Here is a 20,119-nt window from a genome sequence, read left to right as displayed (position 1 = left end):
TTTAAAACACAGCAATTTATTTTTAAATTAATTTCCTATTTAATTAATATACTTATTTTAAATGAAATATTTCAAGTTTCCAGTTTTATAATAAATATATATAAGGTATTTAAAGTATAATTTTAACAATAGCATTTTAATAAACATTATTTAAATTAAATTTTCTTTGTATTAAAACAAGTCTTTAATATACTTTTACATTTCTGTTTTTAGTGGATGTAAACTTGTTAATAATTTCATGATTACTTTTCACTTACTTTTAACTGAGAGAATTACCATGTTTGACAATTTCTAGTGACCCGATGGTAGTTTTAAGTAATTTTTAACTCATATTCTTGAAATCTCTTTCTGAGGACAACATTGTTGGAAATAAAGGTTGGAGTACACAAGCAACTAAGGCCATTTAGAAGGTCAGAATTTTTCATTTACTTTAGTAAGAATTTTATAAACTAAATGGAATTTCCCCGATTTTATTGGCATCAAGAAGGCTTACTTTGTAAGACTCTCAAATGTAAGGTGATGTACATTTCTCCCTAATTAATAATAAAAAAACCCCACATCATATCAAGAAGCCCTACAAAATGAGCTGTCTGGTACATTTAAAGAAGTGAAAAGACAAGAGTAGGTAAACAGTATGGATACATGGAGAGCATGCATATAACTTAGACATTCCACATGGTTTCCTTGTATTTTAAATGCCTCAAAGGCAGGGGCCAAAAACTCTACTACTCTGCAGGCTTGTTTTGCAATGAATGTCTCCAAGGTGCTCTGCAATTTTTAATATGTGTTGTCACATAAATCAAGTTGACATTGAAACTGCCACATTAACTTTTGTTTCATAAATAATTTATTTCTCATATAAAAGTTTAAATAAATAAATAATGCATAAATCAATTTAAAAATAGCTTAGTCTTTAACTGTCCATTGAAATCCAGTGCATTCCATTGTTAGTTACTTCAAGAGCCTCTGCTGGCTGAAGAGTCTCACCTCAAAGTCACATTGTCCCTTCCCAGAGCCACAGGTGGGAGATGTTCAGTCACGGAGGTAATCTGTTAGTCTCATCAGGAAAGAAAAGTTCCTGAGTATTTGCACTCGCACGACTGTCCAGGCACACCTGTTGTACTCCTTGGACTTCAGGTACTGCACGAGGTTGAAGTAATATTTCCTCAGGTGAAGAACAGTTGTGTCTCCCATAGTGAAATTTTGCTTCTGCATTATTTCCTTTTGGATTGGCTCCAGACGATTTATCTGCCCATAGAGTTCCTCAAGGAGGTCCTCGATGATGGTCTCAGACCAGCCAGTGCTGGAGAAGTCTCTGGTGAGAATGCCGAAGATGTGCTGGAGCATCTCATACATGACCAATATGGCATCTTCCTTCCGGAACTGCTGTTCTTGCTTCATCTCCTCAGGCATCTGGAAGTCCATCCTGGCCTCGAGGCAATGTTGAGAAGTTGAAGGTAACTGCCACAGGAGTTTCTGACACACTGCAAGGCTCCGCCTTTGTTGGAATCGAAGCAAGCTGTAGCTCCTGGAAAGAGCTGTGGTGGAGAAACACAGCAGGAGAACCATTGGGAGGAGGCAACGGTGGGTCATGGTGAAATCAGGCACAGGGCTACCTGTTCTGCTATTAGGTGCTGAAGCTGAGTCTTCAAGGGTTTGCAAAGTGAATGTCCTTCATCCTTGAGTGTGGGCTACTTATACAGGATGGCCCTCCATTCTTTCTATTTGAGAGGAATTTCCCACTTTCAGTTCTCCCTTTCAGTTTTCCTGTGTCATTTAAATTATTAGTTGCCTCCAAAACTCTTTTTCTTTAAGCTCCTTGCTATTTTAATTTACATATACCACATGGAAAAAAGATATAGAAACTGAGAATTTCTAATGTTTTTTAAAGTTTCAATGAATTGCTGAATGTTAAAGAAAAATATAAGCCAAATCTTTTGAACTAGATTATTACAGGATTCTTTCATTTCGAAAAGATTTTTCTTTTTCTGTTTTCATATTATGAGATTTGTGGACAGGGGGCCTTGTTTGGAAGAGTTTCTTTTTCATAAGAATTAGGTTTAATTCTCAAATATGCTATTACCAAACAATAATACTTGCAGTTTATGATTTTAAAAAAGATACCTATTTTTTACATCTATAAGAGAATAATGTTAAACTAAGTTGATGAACAATAAATACATGATATATGTATGATTTAAAATAAAAATATGCAGTTTATAATTTTAAAAAAGGCACCTATTTTTTTCAATCTAAAATAGAGTGATGTTCCTAGAGGGGTGGGAAGGGGCAGGAAGGTTCCACAGGGAGGGGATGTATGTATACCTGTGGCTGATTCATGTTGATATATGGCAGAAACCAACACAATATTGTAAAGCAATTATCACTCAATTAAAAATAAATATATTTACATAAAAGAAAAAATAATGTATATAAAAAACAAAACAGAATGATGTTAAACTAAGTTGTCCTGAATTTTTTTGGAGGCCTTAGCCATAAGGAGCAAGACATCACATAACTTTATCAACCTTGTTGTTGTTTTTCAGTCGCTAGGTCGGGTCGGACTTTTTGCGACCCCATGGAAGGCAGAATACCAGGCTTCCCTGTCCTTCAGTACCTCCCGGAGTTTGTTCAAACTCATTATCACTTCATGGTAAATAGATGGGGAAACAATGGAAACAGTGACAGACTTTATTTGCTAGGGCTCCAAAACCAGTGCAGATGGTGACTGCAGCTAGGAAATTAAAAAACTACTTCTTTTTATATGAAGGTGCAATTTAAATTTTTCTGGAGGCCACATCAAGAGAGTAAAAAGAAAAAAGTTAATTTGAACAGTATATTTTCTTTAACAATATATCTAAATGTTATCATTTCAACATAAAACAATACAAAACTAGCAATGAGATAGTTACATTCTTCTTTTTCATAGTGCCTTCAAAATACAGTGCATGCTGTTAGTCACAGTACAGCTCAGGCTGGACTAGGCAAGTGCTCAGTTGGCCACATGGGGTTGTCGGCTCCATGGTGACCAACACAGCTCAAGATGGAGGGAGCAGCAGGAAAACAAGATCAATATTAAAAATCAACCACTTCTTTTTATATGAGCTTAAAGTTGGAAAATGACACTTAAAAATGATACCATTGACAATAACATAAAATGTCTCTTACTGAGAAACTGTCATAGCCAGAGGTGCCTAAGAAGACGTGGCAATTAAAGGTAATGGGGCATCCTAAATGACATCCCAGGATAGAAAAAGAACATTAGGTAAAAAACTAAGGAGATCCTGGGAATTCCCGGAAGATCTAGTGGTTGGGACTCTATGCTTTCAGGGCAGGAGGCCCGAGTTCCAGCCCTGGTCAGAGAACTAAGATCCCACAAGTCTCACAACCAAAAATAAAATAAATAAAAAGTTGCTACAACCAGAGTGTGTGTGTGTGTGGGCGGGGGGTGGGGGGGGCGTGGGGGAGAGGCATTAAGGAGTTCTTAATAAAGTGTAGACTAGGTAATTCTTAATTAATTAACTTATGACTGGACTGGCTCTTTGTTGCAGCAGGTGGGCTTTCTCTAGTTGGAGCAAGCATGGGCTGATCTCTAGTTGAGGTGCTCAGGCTTCTCACTGTGGAGCTTTCTCTTGCTGCAGAGCACAGACTCTAGGGCACGGGCTCAGTAGTTGGGGTGCACAGGCTTAGTTGCCTCACAACACATGTAATCCTCCCTGGCCAGGGATGGAACCCATGTCCCCTGCATTGGCAGGTGGATTCTTAACCACTGGCCCACCAGGGAAGTCCCAGACTTTAATCCTTTTGAATGTAGCATTGACAGGCAAATTACCTTCACTTTTGGCCTCTAAGGACAAGTCTATAATTGAAATTTGATCCAAACTAGATGGCCAGAAACTAATGAAGAATAGAAGCTTTCTCTGTTACGTTCAGATTATCTCTTTTTTTCATCTTGATCATCCATAAGGATTAAGCAATTTGCCCAACTAATTCTTCTTCTGAGAAAGCAAGACATGTAAGCATGTGATGAGGTGGTCAGCATCAGTGAGAAGGGAATACAGAGTCTACAATAGGGGACTGCCAAGGCCACCTCCTACTGAGACTGACACTGTCATTTAGTGACAAATATTTATCAAATGTTTCTTAACTACTTCATAAACCAAAGAAGCAAATGCTGCCAATTTATTGAACTATTTTTACAATGTCTCTCAATAAACTTTTGCTACTGGCTTGATTATATATTCTTCACATTCTTTTTGAGTTTTTTCCCCAACATATTTATTATTTACTGTTGTTGCAAGAATGAAAGAAACAGTTTTTTCATTACATTTTCTACTTTTTAATGGACTGGGTTTTCCTTGCATTTTCACACACAAACACATAACAAAATAATTTTGGTTTTTAATCTGGCTAACTTTACAAATGCCATATCTAAAAGTATTTGGTTGGATTTTCAAATTTTTAAATAAATGTATATTGTCTGCAAATAAAAATTTTAAAGGATTGAAAACGTCAAGGGTGATGTTCATATAGAGCAACTGCTACTTGGTGTCTAAATTGTAAATTAAAAACATTTTGTAGCATAGTTGAAATATGCATAGCCTATGATCTAGTAACTGCAGCAATCCGCGTGGGAAAAAAATCAAGTGCATATGCACCAGGATATAAGTAAAGAATACTTATACCAGCATTATTGATAACAGTACCAAACACGAAATGACGTAAAATCCCTTAAAATGGCGTAAATAAATAAGTTGTTGTCTAGGCTTATAATAGGGTTGTTAATAACAAGATGTAAGAAGCACAATAAATGCACAAACATAGTAGTGAGTAAGAGAAACTCAACTCAAAAGAAAACCAACCATTTGTATAAGTGTATACAAATTTTAAAAATGGGCCAACCTAACTGGAGACATTTTGCTTGGCAACCTAGAGAGCTCCTGTGAAGTTTCAGGACCACAATGGAGAGTCTGTCTCCAGCTTGAGGGAAGAGCGTGTCTTCCCACCTTCCAGCTGCGGCCTCGCTCTCGCCCTCTCTCAGCACCTGAGGCTGACTCTGCCCAGGCTGGGGTTGCCCTGTGCTCACAGCCAATAGCTGATGGGCCCAGAGCCGCTCCTCAGGCCTCCCACCTGGTGTGGAGAGGGACAATATGCAGAGAGATCTAAGTGCCCCTGGTTGCAGTCTTCTTTCTTCCCTTTTCTCACACCCTGGACATCTTGTCACAGGCCTTGGATAGACTCATTGTGCACTTTTTTTCTAGCTCACTTCAGAATGCAGCTGGAACCAGGTACTTGGCTGAAGGCCTCTCTGGTTAGCTCTCCTAACTCCTCCAGAACATACCCAACCAGAGGATCCCACACTGTGCTCCCCTGTCACTCTCAGAATGCGCCCATCAGAGGGTCGATGGCCCAGGAACAGGCAGGAGCAGCCCAGGCCTTGTTGTCACTGTTTGCTGCCAGGACCCGCTGCTGCTGGACACTCAGACCTGCCCTTTTCAGAACATGCTCGTCTGCATCAAGCCTGCGTTTACTTCAGATCCCAGGCCGTTCTCTGAGCTGGACGTTAATCCTCAGAATCACTATCAGGGGTGCAGTGAGTCAGGCTAACCCAAGGTTGAGAAAATGGTTAAAAGGACAACACATTGACTGCAGCTGCTGAACAAGCCTCAGAGGCCGCCCTCAGCTGACATGTGAGCAAGTTCCACTGTGTGGGTTCTGGGTTAGTTTCCTGTCTCTGAGGCAGTTTCTGAATCTTCCTTAAAGAGAAACAGCCCAAAGCAAAGCCATCTACATACTCAAATCCAACAAGTGACTTGAGTTTTGTTACATCATCAGAGATTGTGTAATGAACCCCAGAAGGCAAAAATAGCAACGAAGTTGATGCAACAAGTGAAAAGGAAATTTAATGCAAGCTGCCAAAACGGGATTTCAGGATCCAGCCTGGGAATCCCCTCTGGCGTGGGGTCCTGGCTGAGTTGAGTGCACAGAGCAGAGAATCGTCCTGACTGCCTGCCAGATGCCTGTGGCTTCCTGGCTGAAACTCTGAGCTCCTAAACTCCAGGGAAAACAAAGAATCCAGTGAGGGTGGGGGTGAGTCCTTGTAGACAGCTGGCCTGTGTGCCAGGTAGGAATGTTTCCGTCTAGAACTCTGGGTATTGTTGCAACAGGCTTGGCCTCGTCATCCCAGTGAATGAATGGCTATTTCCCCTCTCACCGAGTGGTGGGTGAGCTGCAGGAATCTGTCTCTGAACAGCTCTCTGGAAACTGCCTCATCTTCCTGAGCACAGACCCAGAACATCAGGAAATAATCTTCTAACCAGATTCAAACCCAAGGCGTTAATACGTAAGGATCACTTAGGAAGTGTCTGGTACCATTGTGAGCATGTGCTATAAATTAAGGCAATTAATCTTACCACACTTTCAAGATAAGCCTTTATGATTATCTTAGTTTTGCATTTAAGACATAATGCAGCAATTTATAACTAGGCAATCTATTTTTATGTATAAATGAAAAATCTCAAAGATCTATTTGCAAGGAAATATAAATAAATGAGAAACTGAAGTATATGAAAAATGGATATTTATGTGATATACATTAGTATGTCCATATGTATAGATTTATTAACTATATATAAAAATGTCTGGAAGGATACCCATTAAATTGTTAACAGTATAGGATTAGGATGCATCCTCCAAGAAGTCAAGGGTATGCATTCCTTTGTATGAGTTATTTAAAAGTTTAGCAATGATGTGTGTTTAATATACATAAATAAGCTTAAGAAACCCTTTTACTTCTTTAGAGTCACATGGCAGCTACCAGGTCTCACATCTCTTAGCTGTCTCTGCAATCCCCAGGCTGCCTTTTTCTTCTTGCCTCCATTTGAACAATTTAGGAAGACTCTCTTCTCAGGAGTGGCCAAGTGTAGAAAACTTACTCTCCCTTCCACATCCTACTCCAGGATCCTACATTCCACATATGCAGATTGACGGCCTATGATGTATGTGCTGCTGCTGCTAAGTTGCTTCAGTCGTGTCCGACTCCGTGCGACCCCAAAGACGGCAGCCCACCAGGCTCCCGCGTAGCTGGGATTCTCCAGGCAAGAGTACTAGAGTGGGTTGCCATTTCCTTCTCCAATGTATAAAAATGAAAAGTGAAAGTGAAGTCGATCAGTGGTGTCCGACTCTTAGCGACCCCAAGGACTGCACCTACCAGGCTCCCCCATTACTGGGATTCTCCAGGCAAGAGTCCTGGAGTGGGTCGCCAGTGCCTTCTCAGCATGATGTATGTGGTTCTCCACTAATCCTTGAAGGCGCTCCGATTCTTACAGGCCCCAAGCAGGAAACTGTGTCCATGACCTGGGCTTTTCTCCACTCATCTCCCTCCCACCTCTGATCTATGTCTCAAGAATCACATTCAATCCCTCCTCACATTGTCCATTGTTCTTTCTATGACCCAGGGTGGGTAACCCCATTCCCTTTTTATTCAGGTGACTTCAGTATAGGTTTATCTTGTAGGATCAGGCTTTGGGTTAGATTTTATTCAAAGATATGTGCAAGTCAATTTGTTTTTTCAAATAACTTTTATTTTCTCAAGTGAAAAACAAGAGTAGTCATAAAAAATATAGTACAAAGCAAATATCTTATGAATGATAAAGATTTAAATGCTATGAACAGAGTAAATATTTCCAATAATTTAGATAAATAAATAAATATTACAACTTTTTAAGATATGAAAAATGAGTTCTTAAATCTGTTTTAAACAGTTATGGTAACAAAACATTTAACATACATTTAAATAATCCCATATATTAGCTATTACTTATATGTCATCTGACACAAAACTAGAGTTAAAGGTTGCACTTTGAGTCTTAGAAAATAGCCATTTAGTTGACCAGATGAACCGTTTTCACATTCAACACCTTCTTTATTTCCTGAGTTTTCCAATGAGCTCATTGGCAAAGACCAAGCACCTTCTGATTTCCACACTGACAACCTCCCAGGCACAGTGGCTGTATTCTTTCTCTTTGAGATACACACTGATTCGCTGGAAGTAACTCTTCACAGCCAATCTGGAGTTCTCACTCCCTAGAGGTGACTGTTCTGGTGTCCTTCCCTCCCTCAGACACGTGTCCAGGTCCTCCAACTGCTGATCAAGTCCCACGAGGAATCTGTCCAGGAGGCTCTTGTCCCGACCTGCAGAAGAGCCCGTGGTGCTGAAGAGCTGGAAGGTCTGCTGGAGCAACTCGTGCACAACAGCTGTGGCTTCTGTCTCCTCAAGCCTGGTCCCATGCACCAGGGTCTGAGGAAATCTGAAGTCAGTCCTGTCCCTCAGACAGGACACAATGGGCAGTCTCTCCATCTGACTCCAACGTGTGAAGCTTTCCAGATTGCCGTGGCTCGAAGGCAGCTCACAGCCCAGGGAGCACGTGGGGCTGGAGCAGAGCATCACCAGGGCCAGCAGCACAGAGACGAGGAGGGCCATTGGGACGCTGGGGGCTCACAGGACTGCCTGCAGGGGAGGTCTAGGCAAGGTCTGAGGGCTTGGGGTGATGGGTGGCTCTTAAAGAGTGAGTAGAGAAACTTTCATTTTCTGGGTTTTTCCAGTTTGCCCTTTCCTTTCTTTTTCTACTCTTTGTAATGAAATCAATACAAGCGATAATTTTTGCCATGAGTGCGTACGTGGGGGACATCAAATCATGCGTGCCACTGTGGTTGATAGCTACACAGCCATATGTTATGCTTCTCACACCTTCTTAGTTGTTCCTGGGAGAAGAGTCTGGTCAATGTCAGAGAAGGACGAAATACTCATACAAAACGTGGCTTTTCCAGGTCACCAAGAAATGCTCAGTATGGAAAGAGCTTATGAGAGAAGCTTTTGATTTTTCTCATGTTTTCCTCATTTACCCTTTTCTCCCTTCTTTAAAAAATTTCAGTTGTGATTGTACCTTTACGATATCACCTGAGTAGGCCTTAAGCTCCCTGGAGACATTATAGGGAACACTATCACTAATATCATTTGTTTAAAATGAGTTATTTTGCTACTATAATTCACAAGGCACTTTTTAAGGTGCTGGTTGTCCTAAAACATTCATGTTTGCCTGGGTTTATTTCTCTTTCGCCTCTACCACTATGATATTTCACAGGATACTTTGCTTCAGTCTTTGTGAGATAGTACAGATAATCTCATCTCCTTAAATATTTCCCTGGGAAGTGATAATCTACCATACACTCAGGGATACTGAGGTTGCAATTACATTCAATCCTGGTAATGGCATGTCTTTACCAATTCTATAAGGTACAGATAATTTGTAATTATATTAATGACAGAAATTTTTACATGCAACCTCTCAGCAAAGTGTTTTTAATAAACATGACAGTCGTCTTCACACCTTCCTTATGAGATAATTACTCTAATTATTGACATGTTTGCAAATAAGGAAACTGAAAACTCAGAGAGAGTACTTAACTTGCTAACAGGATTAACTGCATAAGTGGTACTTGAGCACTCTACTCTTCAGCCTCCACTTGATTCCTGATTAACCTTAAGCATTCTCCTTTAGCTACATTGTGCACAGTTGTAATTAAGTAATGCATCTAATTATGTAACATTTGACCGCCCTGATAGATTGTAAGCTCCCTAAAGGCAGTAATGCCACATGTGGGGAATCCAGGAAGGTGTCTGTCCCAGAGAAAGTGCACAGAGGGGTCTCTGTCCCAATGTTGTTGGTCACTAAGGCATGTCCAACCTGTCATCTATCTCTCAGAGTTTGCTAAAATTCATGTTCATTGAGTCGATCCAATGCAATCGAAGCATCTCATCCTCTGTTGTTCCCTTCTTGTCCTGCCCTCAATCTTTCCCAGCATCAGGGTCTTTTCCAGAGAGTGGGCTCTTCCCATCAGGCGGCCCAAGTATCAGAGCTTCAGCTCTGTCCCAGGACTAGTTCTAAGAGAACTATACACACCAAAGTTTGAGTAGACCTAGTATTTGACGGCAATGGCACCCCACTCCAGTATTCTTGCCTGGAAAATCCCATGAATGGAGGAGCCTGGTAGGCTGCAGTCCATGGGGTCTCTAAGAGTCGGACACGACTGAGCGACTTCACTTTCACTTTTCACTTTCATGCATTGGACAAGGAAATGGCAACCCACTCCAGTGTTCTTGCCTGAGAATCCCAGGGACGGGGGAGCCTGGTGGGCTGCCGTCTCTGGGGTTGCACAGAGTCGGACACGACTGAAGCGTGCAGTAGTAGCAGCAGCAGTAGCAGTATTTGAAGACTGTTTCAGAAAATGATAATCTTCTGAAAACAAAGATAGTAAGAGTAAATCTAAATGGATTTTTTAACTTTCTGGATAATTTCTCAAAATATTATCTCAGGTAGAAACAGAGACTCTCAGAGTTCTTGTGTAGTTGCCATAATTGGCCAGGCTCCTCTGTAGATCTCAACAAAACACCACTTGAAATATAGGATTGGAACTTATGAGGTGCAAAGGGAACTGTGTACTCAGCTGTCATCTATTGACTGTCCTGTCCCTGGAATGAGTGAATGGCACTTTTGTGACAATGACGAATAGGAACTGGAAAGGAAGACCTTACTAAGTCTTCCTCTAAAATAGGAAGCACATTGTCAGAGCAGACAGCTCGGTCCGGTGCATGAGACAGTGGACATGGGGGCAAGACTCCTGGGTTGATGTCACAGCTGCAGCCTGCGCTGCCTGTGTGACCTTCGGCACTACGGTTGTCTCCTCTTATATGGAACTGATAATCATATAAGTTTCTCTGGATTTTTCTGAAGATTGTAGGACGTAACGTACTTCTGACAATGCTTGGACATATAAGATTTCAGTATCTGTTAACTGTTCCCACGAGGCAAAAAATTCACACATCCAACTATGGAAACTGGATAGAATTTCCCTGAGATGACCTGCTTCCCTTCCCTTAATGCTCAGCTCACTGGTCAACATTATAACATCTAATCTCATCTCTTGCGTGAACATGATGTGCTGTCCAAACACTACATCTAGTAGCTTCCAGCTAATAGCTGACCCCTCACACATGAATAAAATGACCATCCAGTCTGTACCCCTGTCTCTTTTCAGGGTAAGTTAATAGGTTTACATCCTCAGAATCCAATACCATCCACGAAGAGTGAGAAATGTAAACAGACAAATAAAGATAAATAAGTAGACACTGGGAGTTAGCAAAGCTGTCCACTATCCTTTTAGGTAACACTGTGCCTAAGAGCCTGCTACCCTCCCCTGGCTCTGTCTGCAGCTAAACTGTTTCACATAAGCTATTCTGAAATCTGTCACTCTGTAGAGCTCTTCATCCCTGTTTGTGTAGTTAAGTGACATTTGTCATTTGGACAGAGAAGTCACTACAGTTTATTCATTACATCATTTACTTTACCTTTGTGGGTTATGTCTTCATTCACTGCTTACTTTTACTTTCTAGGAATGTTCATTGAGTGGAAAGTTTTGATCTCTTGAAAAATCGCTGAGGAAATACATTAACTGTTCTATTCATTTACATTTTCTGTTCCTGTTTTTGGCATAAACCTCCAAGTGGAAATCGAAAAGATTGTAGGAGCATTAGCACAGCTTTTACAAACTGAAATACAAATGTCAAAGAAGAGGTAGCAATATGAAAACCGTATAAAAGGAGCTAATAAAAAAGTGGGTTGCTTGGACATGGCAAGGACAATGGCCTGGGATAAAAAAAGGGACATTCTAACCACTTGAACACTTGGACAGGAGCGGTGGTTACACTTTACTTTCATGAGAGTGACTTTGGAGGATTCATCATCTTGGTTATAGGCTTAGTTTGTAACCAGGAAGGGTTAATTTTGAATTTACACTGGATCTGCTTCTGTGACTTCAATTGTTTTTGTCCCAGAAATTCACATTTGGGAAGGCCAGAATCACAGATAGATATGACATCTTTGTTTGTTGACATGACATGAGATATTCCATTTCACACCACCCATGAAATGACTATCAGGAAGTGCAACTAACACATTTGCCTACCTGAGGCTTGCTGGCTGTTCTGGGAGATATTTTCAGGAATTAAACGTCCTTTACTTTGTTTCCTCACCTCCCCCCATATCTGATTCATAAAAGAGTCTGATACCCAGGACCCCCACAAGACGGTTATTTTGAGGCACTAGCCTTTCCTCTTCTCAGTCAGCCAGTTCCCGAATAAAGCCCTTTCCTGCTCCCAACACCTCGTCTTGGATTCATTGATTTGCCCTGCTGCAAGCAGAGCAACTTGGACTCTGTAACAAGCTCAGCATTTGGATTGGCACATAATAAATGTTTAGTAATTTCCTCAGTTATGGAGAGTAAATAAAACCAAAATTGACAAATTAAAAGTTCTGCTGAGGAGAATAAGGTGAGATCCATGCATATAAAGCTCAGATATTTTTCACGTCTGATCAAGTCTTTCAAGAGGAATATGCAGAGGCAGCAAAAGAAGATTTGAAAAAGAAGTCTAACAAAGTTTCCTTAAAAGTTGATCTTAGCATCAGGAAGAAAGATCCAATAGCTCTTAATATATCATTAGTTCCAAGTTACTGACATAATAAGCATTCCATGGAATTAGAACATCTACGTTTTTAATGAATACATTTTACTTCAATGTAAGGATACAGAAGAGCAGAAACTCATGACTGATTTCCAGGCTGTTGAAGTGAAAGGCAAGCCCAAAATGAGGTAGTACATGTATCTGGGTAAACTCAGAATATGAACATTTTGGACTTAATATTTAAGAGGCACACAACAGAAGATCCTTAGATGAAATGAAGATGAAACAAAGCTCACAACCGCTCATCTCAATCAGAATGCTTCCTTGAGGAATTGACCAATGGTTCTTTATCTCCTCAATGATGATACTGATGATGCTTGTCTCCAACCCCATCTCTTCCTCTGAATCCATGAACTGCCTCAGAGCCTTGACTTGGAAAAGCAGGAGACCTTCACATTTGCATCAAATAAACACAATCTCTCTCTTTCCTGTCTGGGCTACAGGAAAGACTTCAGATTCCCTCTGGAGCAGGTGAGTGGCAGCCAGCTCCAGAGGCCCAGGCCTTCTCTGTGCTCCACGAGATGCTCCAGCAGAGCTTCAACCTCTTCCACACAGAGTGCTCCTCTGCTGCCTGGGACACCACCCTCCTGGAGCATCTCCACACTGGACTCCATCAGCAGCTGGACGACCTTGACGCCTGCCTGGGGCAGGTGATGGAAGAGGAAGACTCTGCCCTGGGAAGGACGGGCCCCACACTGGCCGTGAAGAGGTATTTCCAGAGCATCCATGTCTGAAAGAGAATGAACACAGTGACTGGGGCTGGGAAACTGTCAGTGTGGAAATCATGAGGCGCTTTCTGTGTTAACTGGTTCGTAAGAAAACTCAGGAGTAAGAAGGAACCTGATTCTCAGTGACTCGTGTCCAAGCTCAGACTCTTCATTTTCAGTCATTTCCAAAACTCTGATTTCTGCCTTAGCTATGAAATAGTTTGAGTGACATTTGATATTGGCATTAATATTGAGAATATCAATATCCATCTGCTTTTAGAATTAGAGGAAATATATCTGATGCCCTGTGGCTGAATGTTATGGAATAACATGTTTTTCTATGAATGTACCTCATTTATTGGAGAAGGGGACCGACAGAGGATGAGATGGCTGGATGGCATCACTGACTCGATGGATGTGAGTCTGAGTGAACTTTGGGAGTTGGTGATGGACAGGGAGGCCTGGCATGCTGTGATTCATGGGATTGCAAAGAGCCGGTCACGACTGAGCGACTGAACTGAACTAACTGAACTCATTTATTTATATTAATTTATTTACTTTTATGGTACTTGCATTTATGTTATGTTTATTACATGCACGCGTGCCATTCATGCTAAGTCACTTCAGTCATGTCCGACTCTATGCGATCCTATGGACAGCAGCCCCCCAGGCTCCTCTGTCCACAGGATTCTTGAGGCAAGAATACTGGAGTGGGTTGCCATTTCCTTCTCCAATTTATTCCATAAGAATATAGAATTTTCTTTAATACAAACGTACCTTTTATTTACTCATGAAATGTATTTGAAGACATGTTTCTTCCTCTTCCTTTTGAATCTTTTCCCAGAGGCCTAATGCTGTAAAACTACATATAGAAAGATGTTGTGCAGTGTGTTCCTTTATTTGCTGGCCTTGTGGAGAGTCTTCAGTATGAGACTCAGAGGCCCTGACCTTACAAAGCTCACACTGGAGCAAGGACATTTCCATGAAAGAAGTAGTTATAAGATAATTAGGTATTTACATTTGGGCCCTGGGCTACACAGAAATATCAGATGTTGATGGCAGTGAGTATCCTGGGAAGCTCATTTAGACCACCTTTAAATGACTTAGCAGCAGCAGCAGCAGCAGCAGCAGTCTCCCCAGGGAAGTAATCCGAAGTATGAGACTTGAAGAATGAGTATGAATTTGTTAAGTAACTCATGAAGAGCAAAATTTCCCAGAATAAAAAAAAAAAAAAAAAAAAAAAAAAAACTAATAATACAAAACAAAGCATAGCATATAGAGTGTCCCTGCACAGGAATGGTTCTGGTACTTTTAAAGACGTGACCAAGACCGAGTCGGTAGACTGTACTCATGCATGTAGGGGCTATCATGGCATGAGCCTGGAGATATGGAAAAGGGCCCAGTGATAGACTTTTGATTGGTGTTAGATTTGATCTTAAGAACCAAGGAAATTACTTGTGAATTTAAAGCTACAGAGCCACTCGGACCAAAGCAGATGCAGGGAAATTCATGAAACCAGCAGTTCTCAAAGTGTGGTCTGTGGGCCCCTGCAGATCCCCAGGACACTCTACAGGGATTCATGAGGAAAAATAATTCCTATAGTGATATCAAGATCTTATCTGTCTTTTCCACCACAGTAACAACTTCTGCTGGTGGTGCAAATACAGCGCTGGGCAAGACTACAGAGCTGCAGTGTGGATCTGAGCAGGGGCACCTCAGTGCCTAGTCATTGTCATGCTTTTACGTATCATATACTTGAAGTTCGAAAAAAGGACAGTTTCACATAAGAAGATCCTTCGTGAAACAGCAAGATGAGGAAATTTATGAAATCTTAACTTTGGAGTACACATTTAAAAATATTCTCCGTTGTAGTCTTTTTAACATGTTGTGTGACAGGCACGTCTGCTGCATGCCTGGTGATTGTTCTGAGGAGAAGCACTTGGATGATGATTATGTGAGTTATGAGCTAGACTACCACTCTCTTGAGAAGATCAAGCTTTACTCCACAGAATGACAGTCAAATCATGGTCACTCAGAAGTACGCATTTGACAGATACTTTCTTATACTATTTCTATTAATGTTATATGAATATTCTTGTTGACTTTAATGAATGAGGCCAATCTATTTTCTATTCATGTCTCCAGGATATGAATTCATCTCAGTGTGTATCTTTGCTTCTGAAAATTTGACACGTAGTGATTTAATTTCCATTACTTACAAAATTTCTAATTCTATGGTTTAATTTTGACCTGACATAATTTATCAGGATGATATTACATCTTTAAATGATGCTTTAAAATAATATTAAAATTAATTGTGGGCATTGTGATCTGGGCACACAACTTAAAAAATATTTTTCCCCTGGAGGAATTATGGATATTTTCTGTGAAGTCTAATGTATGATAATTTTCATGGATGGTTTATAGATATTTGAAACAAGTTATATTTCCTATTGTAGGTTAAGGGCCCAAGAGTGTTAATTGCTAATTTCCTCCTCTAAATGATAGTTTCCATTCTTCTCTTTACTACTTTATATATGGTGTTTTACAGACTAGTAGCATTGTACTGTGGAGAAGGTACTGGCACCCCACTCCAGTACTCTTGCCTGGAAAATCCCATGGACAGAGGAGTCTAGTAGGCTGCAGTCCATGGGGTCAGTAAGAGTCGTGTCACTTTCCCTTTTCCCTTTCATGCATTGGACAAGGAAATGGCAACCCACTCCAGTGTTCTTGCCTAGAGAATCCCAGGGACAGGGGAGCCTGGTGGGCTGCCGTCTATGGGGTCGCACAGAGTTGGACTCGACTGAAGCGACTTAGCAGCAGCAGCAGCATTCTACTGGGCTTCCCAGGTGGAGCTAATGGTAGAGAACCTGCCTGCCAATTCAGGAGACAAGAGGAGACACCAGTTTGATGCCTGGGTCAGGAAGATCCCCTGGAGGAGGGCATGGCAACCCACTCCAGTATTCTTGCCTGGAGAATCCCATGGACAGAAGAGCCTGGCAGCCTATGGTCCACAGAGTCACAGAGAGTCAGACACAACTGAAGCAACTAGGCTCCCAAGCACAGCATTGAGGTAAAACTTCAGTGCTCCAGTGTTTCTGTTCACATTGCTATATAATGTTATATTTTTTACTCATTGTTTTATACTATTTGAAATTTAGCTCAAGCATTGTTAAAATTTAATTATAGATTCAATGTGTTCCCTATGTATATTGAACTTCTTTCTCACGAAGAATAATTTTTTCTCACGTGATTGTTTCTGGAATTCTCAAGTGTATGAATATTGATATTAATTACAAAGATCTCATTGATGTTAACATTGCCACCTCTAATTATTTCCTACATTGTATTTTCGGGCTGTGTATTGGCCCCCTTCTGGTTTGCCCCTTTTTTGGTATTAAGTATTTAGTATTATTGCCAAATTCAGACATAAATTGAAGAAAGTAGGGAAAACCACTAGACCATTCAGGTATGACCTAAATCAAATCTCTTATGATTATACAGTGGAAATAAGAAATAGATTTAAGAGCCTAGATCTGATAGATAGAATGCCTGATGAACTATGGAATGAGGTTCGTGACATTGTACAGGAGACAGGGATGAAGACCATTCCCATAGAAAAGAAATGCAAAAAAGCAAAAAGCCTGTCTGGGGAGGCCTTACAAATAGCTGTGAAAAGAAGAGAAGCGAAAAGCAAAGGAGAAAAGGAAAGATATAAACATCTGTGTTCAGAGTTCCAAAGAACAGCAGGAGGAGATTAGAAAGCTTTCTTCAGCGATCAATGCAAAGAAATAGAGGAAAACAACAGAATGGGAAAGACTAGGGATCTCTTCAAGAAAATCAGAGATGCCAAAGGAACATTTCATGCAAAGATGAGCTCAATAAAGGACAGAAATGGTATGGACCTAATAGAAGCAGAATATATTAAGAAGAGATGGCAAGAATACACAGAAGAACTGTACAAAAAAGATCTTCACGACCCAGATAATCACGATGGTGTGATCACTGACCTAGAGCCAGACATCCTGGAATGTGAAGTCATGTAGGCCTTAGAAAGCATCACTATAAACAAACCTAGTGGAGGTGATGGAATTCCAGTTGAGCTATTCCAAATCCTGAAAGATGATGCTGTGAAAGTGCTGCACTCGATATGCCAGCAAATTTGGAAAACTCAGCCGTGGCCACAGGACTGGAAAAGCTCAGTTTTCATTCCAATCCCAAAGAAAGGCAATGCCAAAGAATGCTCCAACTACCGCATAATTGCATTCATCTCACATGCTAGTAAAGTAATGCTCAAAATTCTCCAAGCCAGGCTTTAGCAATATGTGAACCGTGAACTTTCTGATGTTCAAGCTGGTTTTAGAAAAGGCAGAGGAACCAGAGACCAAATTGCCAACATCCGCTGGATCATGGAAAAAGCAAGAGAGTTCCAGAAAAACATCTACTTCTGCTTTATTGACTATGCCAAAGCCTTTGACTGTGTGGATAACAATAAACTTGGAAAATTCTGAAAGAGATGGGAATCCCAGACCACCTGATCTTCCTCTTGAGAAATTTGTATGCAGGTCAGGAAGCAACAGTTAGAACTGGACATGGAACAACAGACTGGTTCCAAATAGGAAAAGGAGTATGTCAAGGGTGTATATTGTCACCCTCTTTATTTAACTTATATGCAGAGTACATTCATGAGAAATGCTGGACTGGAAGAATCAAAAGCTGGAATCAAGATTGCCGGGAGAAATAACAATAACCTCAGATATGCAGCCGACACCACCCTTATGGCAGAAAGTGAAGAGGAACTAAAAAGCCTCTTTATGAAACATAAAGTGGAGACTGAAGAAGTTGCCTTAAAGCTCAACATTCAGAAAACGAAGATCATGGCATCTGGTCCCACCACTTCATGGGAAATAGATGGGGAAACAGTGGAAATAGTGTCAGACTTTATTTTTCTGGGCTCCAAAATCACTACAGATGGTGACTGCAGCCATGAAATTAAAAGACGCTCACTCCTTGGAAGGAAAGATATGACCAACCTAGATAGCAAATTCCAAAGCAGAGACATTACTTTGCCAACAAAGGTTTGTCTAGTCAAGGCTATGGTTTTTCCTGTGGTCATGTATGGATGTGAGAGTTGGACTGTGAAGAAGGCTGAGCACCGAAGAATTGATGCTTTTGAACTGTGGTGTTGGAGAAGACTCTTGAGAGTCCCTTGGACTGCAGGAAGATCCAACCAGTCCATTCTGAAGGAGATCAGCCCTGGGATTTCTTTGGAAGGAATGATGCTAAAGCTGAAACTCCAGTACTTTGGCCACCTCATGTGAAGAGTTGACTCATTGGAAAAGGCTCTGATGCTGGGAGGGCTTGGGGGCAGGAGGAGAAGAGGAAGACAGAGGATGAGTTGGCTGGATGGCATCACTGACTCGATGGACGTGAGTCTGAGTGAACTCCGGGAGTTGGTGATGGACAGGGAGGCCTGGCGTGCTGCGATTCATGGGGTCGCAAAGAGTCGGACACGACTGAGCGACTGATCTGATCTGATCTGATTATTTGATTTTAGGTTTTTCTTCCTCTTCCAAGTAATAATGGAGTTTGTGTATTAAATCAATCGATAGCATCTTTAATATATAAGCAGATTCTATGAATTTTTTATTATTTTAACCTTTTTTATCATTTTGTGTCTCAAATGTGTTGGATTTATGCTTTACTTTTAACATGACTTTTACATGGGTTTTGACTCTTGTCATACTCCATTCAGTTCTCCAACAGTCATTTATTTTAGTAAATATGTAATGTTAAAGCAATTTAGACTTTCTCTGAATCCTTGAATGAAAAACTAAAGAACGAATACTGCAAAATTTAAAGTAATTTGAGACTTCCTTGGCCGTCAGTGGTTAGGACTCAAAGTTTTCACTGCTGTGGGCCTGGGTTCGATCCCCAGTCAGGAAACTAATGCCTCTTAAACCACGTCGCACAGCCAAAATAATAACAAACTCTTTAAAGTACCTTCCACTCATGTGACTACTCACTTGTAGTTCTTACTAGCACTGTTGCTTTTCATCAACACAGCAAATGCTCACAAGAGACTTGATAGGACTAGAGATGCATGTGAAGCTATGGTCAAGTGTAAACCCAGGGGAATGTCTAAAAGTTAAAGGAAAACACATTGTTTACTTAAGAAAATGAAAACACATTAAGTTTGAATGCTGTTAGAATGGTGGAAAGTGGATGCAGTTTGCAAAATGAGTGCCATGTATTCCAAATATGATGATTGGCACTTTTTGGAGTCCTGTGGTTACTAAGGCCCTAATCAATTTGAATGAAACAATTCTCACTTTAAGGTGAAGCATATGAGAATATAGCAAAGAGTTTCATCTTCTTATCTAGCTTGTAAACTTGCTCTGAAGGCAGTTCTCATCCTGCGAGTCAAAATCTTTTTGAATGATGATGATGCTCTTGCCATCATTAGACATCAGGTCTCCTGACCTGTTCTTCAACACGTCTATAGAGACTGCATCCCTGTACATGTACAACTAAGGAAACCACGGTGAAATCTACGTTCAGTGCCACACAGACTCTCTCATAAAACTACCCCGCAAGCCTTAACCAAGAAAGCAGGTGAACCAGGTGAGGTCTGAGAGGAGAGTTTAAGCGGCAGGGGTTACTTCGTCACACCAGGCTCTCCATCTGTCCCTGGAAGTCTTTGATGGCCTTTCTTCAGGGATCCGTTATCCAGCATTGGACTAGAGCAAGGAGCAAGCTACAGTACTGAGAGAATGAAGAGCTGAGGCAACCTCCATCTCTGTGTTCTAGGTCCTCAGCCTTGTAGTCTTGG

At 40.9% G+C, this 20,119-nt stretch overlaps 2 protein-coding genes across 2 annotated transcripts; both read right to left on the bottom strand.

Moving 5' to 3' along the window:
* Nucleotides 1-1,032: 1,032 nt before the first annotated feature.
* On the bottom strand, nucleotides 1,033-1,593 carry LOC109562671 (interferon beta-2-like). Its single transcript, XM_019965698.2, has one exon. The coding sequence runs from the start codon at nucleotides 1,591-1,593 to the stop codon at nucleotides 1,033-1,035; it is 561 nt and encodes a 186-aa protein (XP_019821257.2).
* Nucleotides 1,594-7,776: 6,183 nt separating this feature from the next.
* Nucleotides 7,777-8,562, bottom strand: LOC109562670 (interferon alpha-2-like). Its single transcript, XM_019965697.2, has one exon. The coding sequence runs from the start codon at nucleotides 8,480-8,482 to the stop codon at nucleotides 7,925-7,927; it is 558 nt and encodes a 185-aa protein (XP_019821256.2). The 5' UTR covers nucleotides 8,483-8,562; the 3' UTR covers nucleotides 7,777-7,924.
* Nucleotides 8,563-20,119: the final 11,557 nt, after the last annotated feature.

Source organism: Bos indicus, chromosome 8, assembly GCF_029378745.1.
Source record: "Bos indicus isolate NIAB-ARS_2022 breed Sahiwal x Tharparkar chromosome 8, NIAB-ARS_B.indTharparkar_mat_pri_1.0, whole genome shotgun sequence".
NCBI classification, from domain to species: Eukaryota; Metazoa; Chordata; class Mammalia; order Artiodactyla; family Bovidae; genus Bos; species Bos indicus.
The sequence above is the reverse complement of the archived record's forward strand: the minus strand, read 5'-3'. Positions and strand labels throughout refer to the sequence as shown.

What these genes read in the sequence shown, in the direction of transcription:
- LOC109562671 (XM_019965698.2), bottom strand. Translation starts at nt 1,593, where the DNA reads ATGACCCACCGTTGCCTCCTCCCAATGGTTCTCCTGCTGTGTTTCTCC.
- LOC109562670 (XM_019965697.2), bottom strand. Translation starts at nt 8,482, where the DNA reads ATGGCCCTCCTCGTCTCTGTGCTGCTGGCCCTGGTGATGCTCTGCTCC.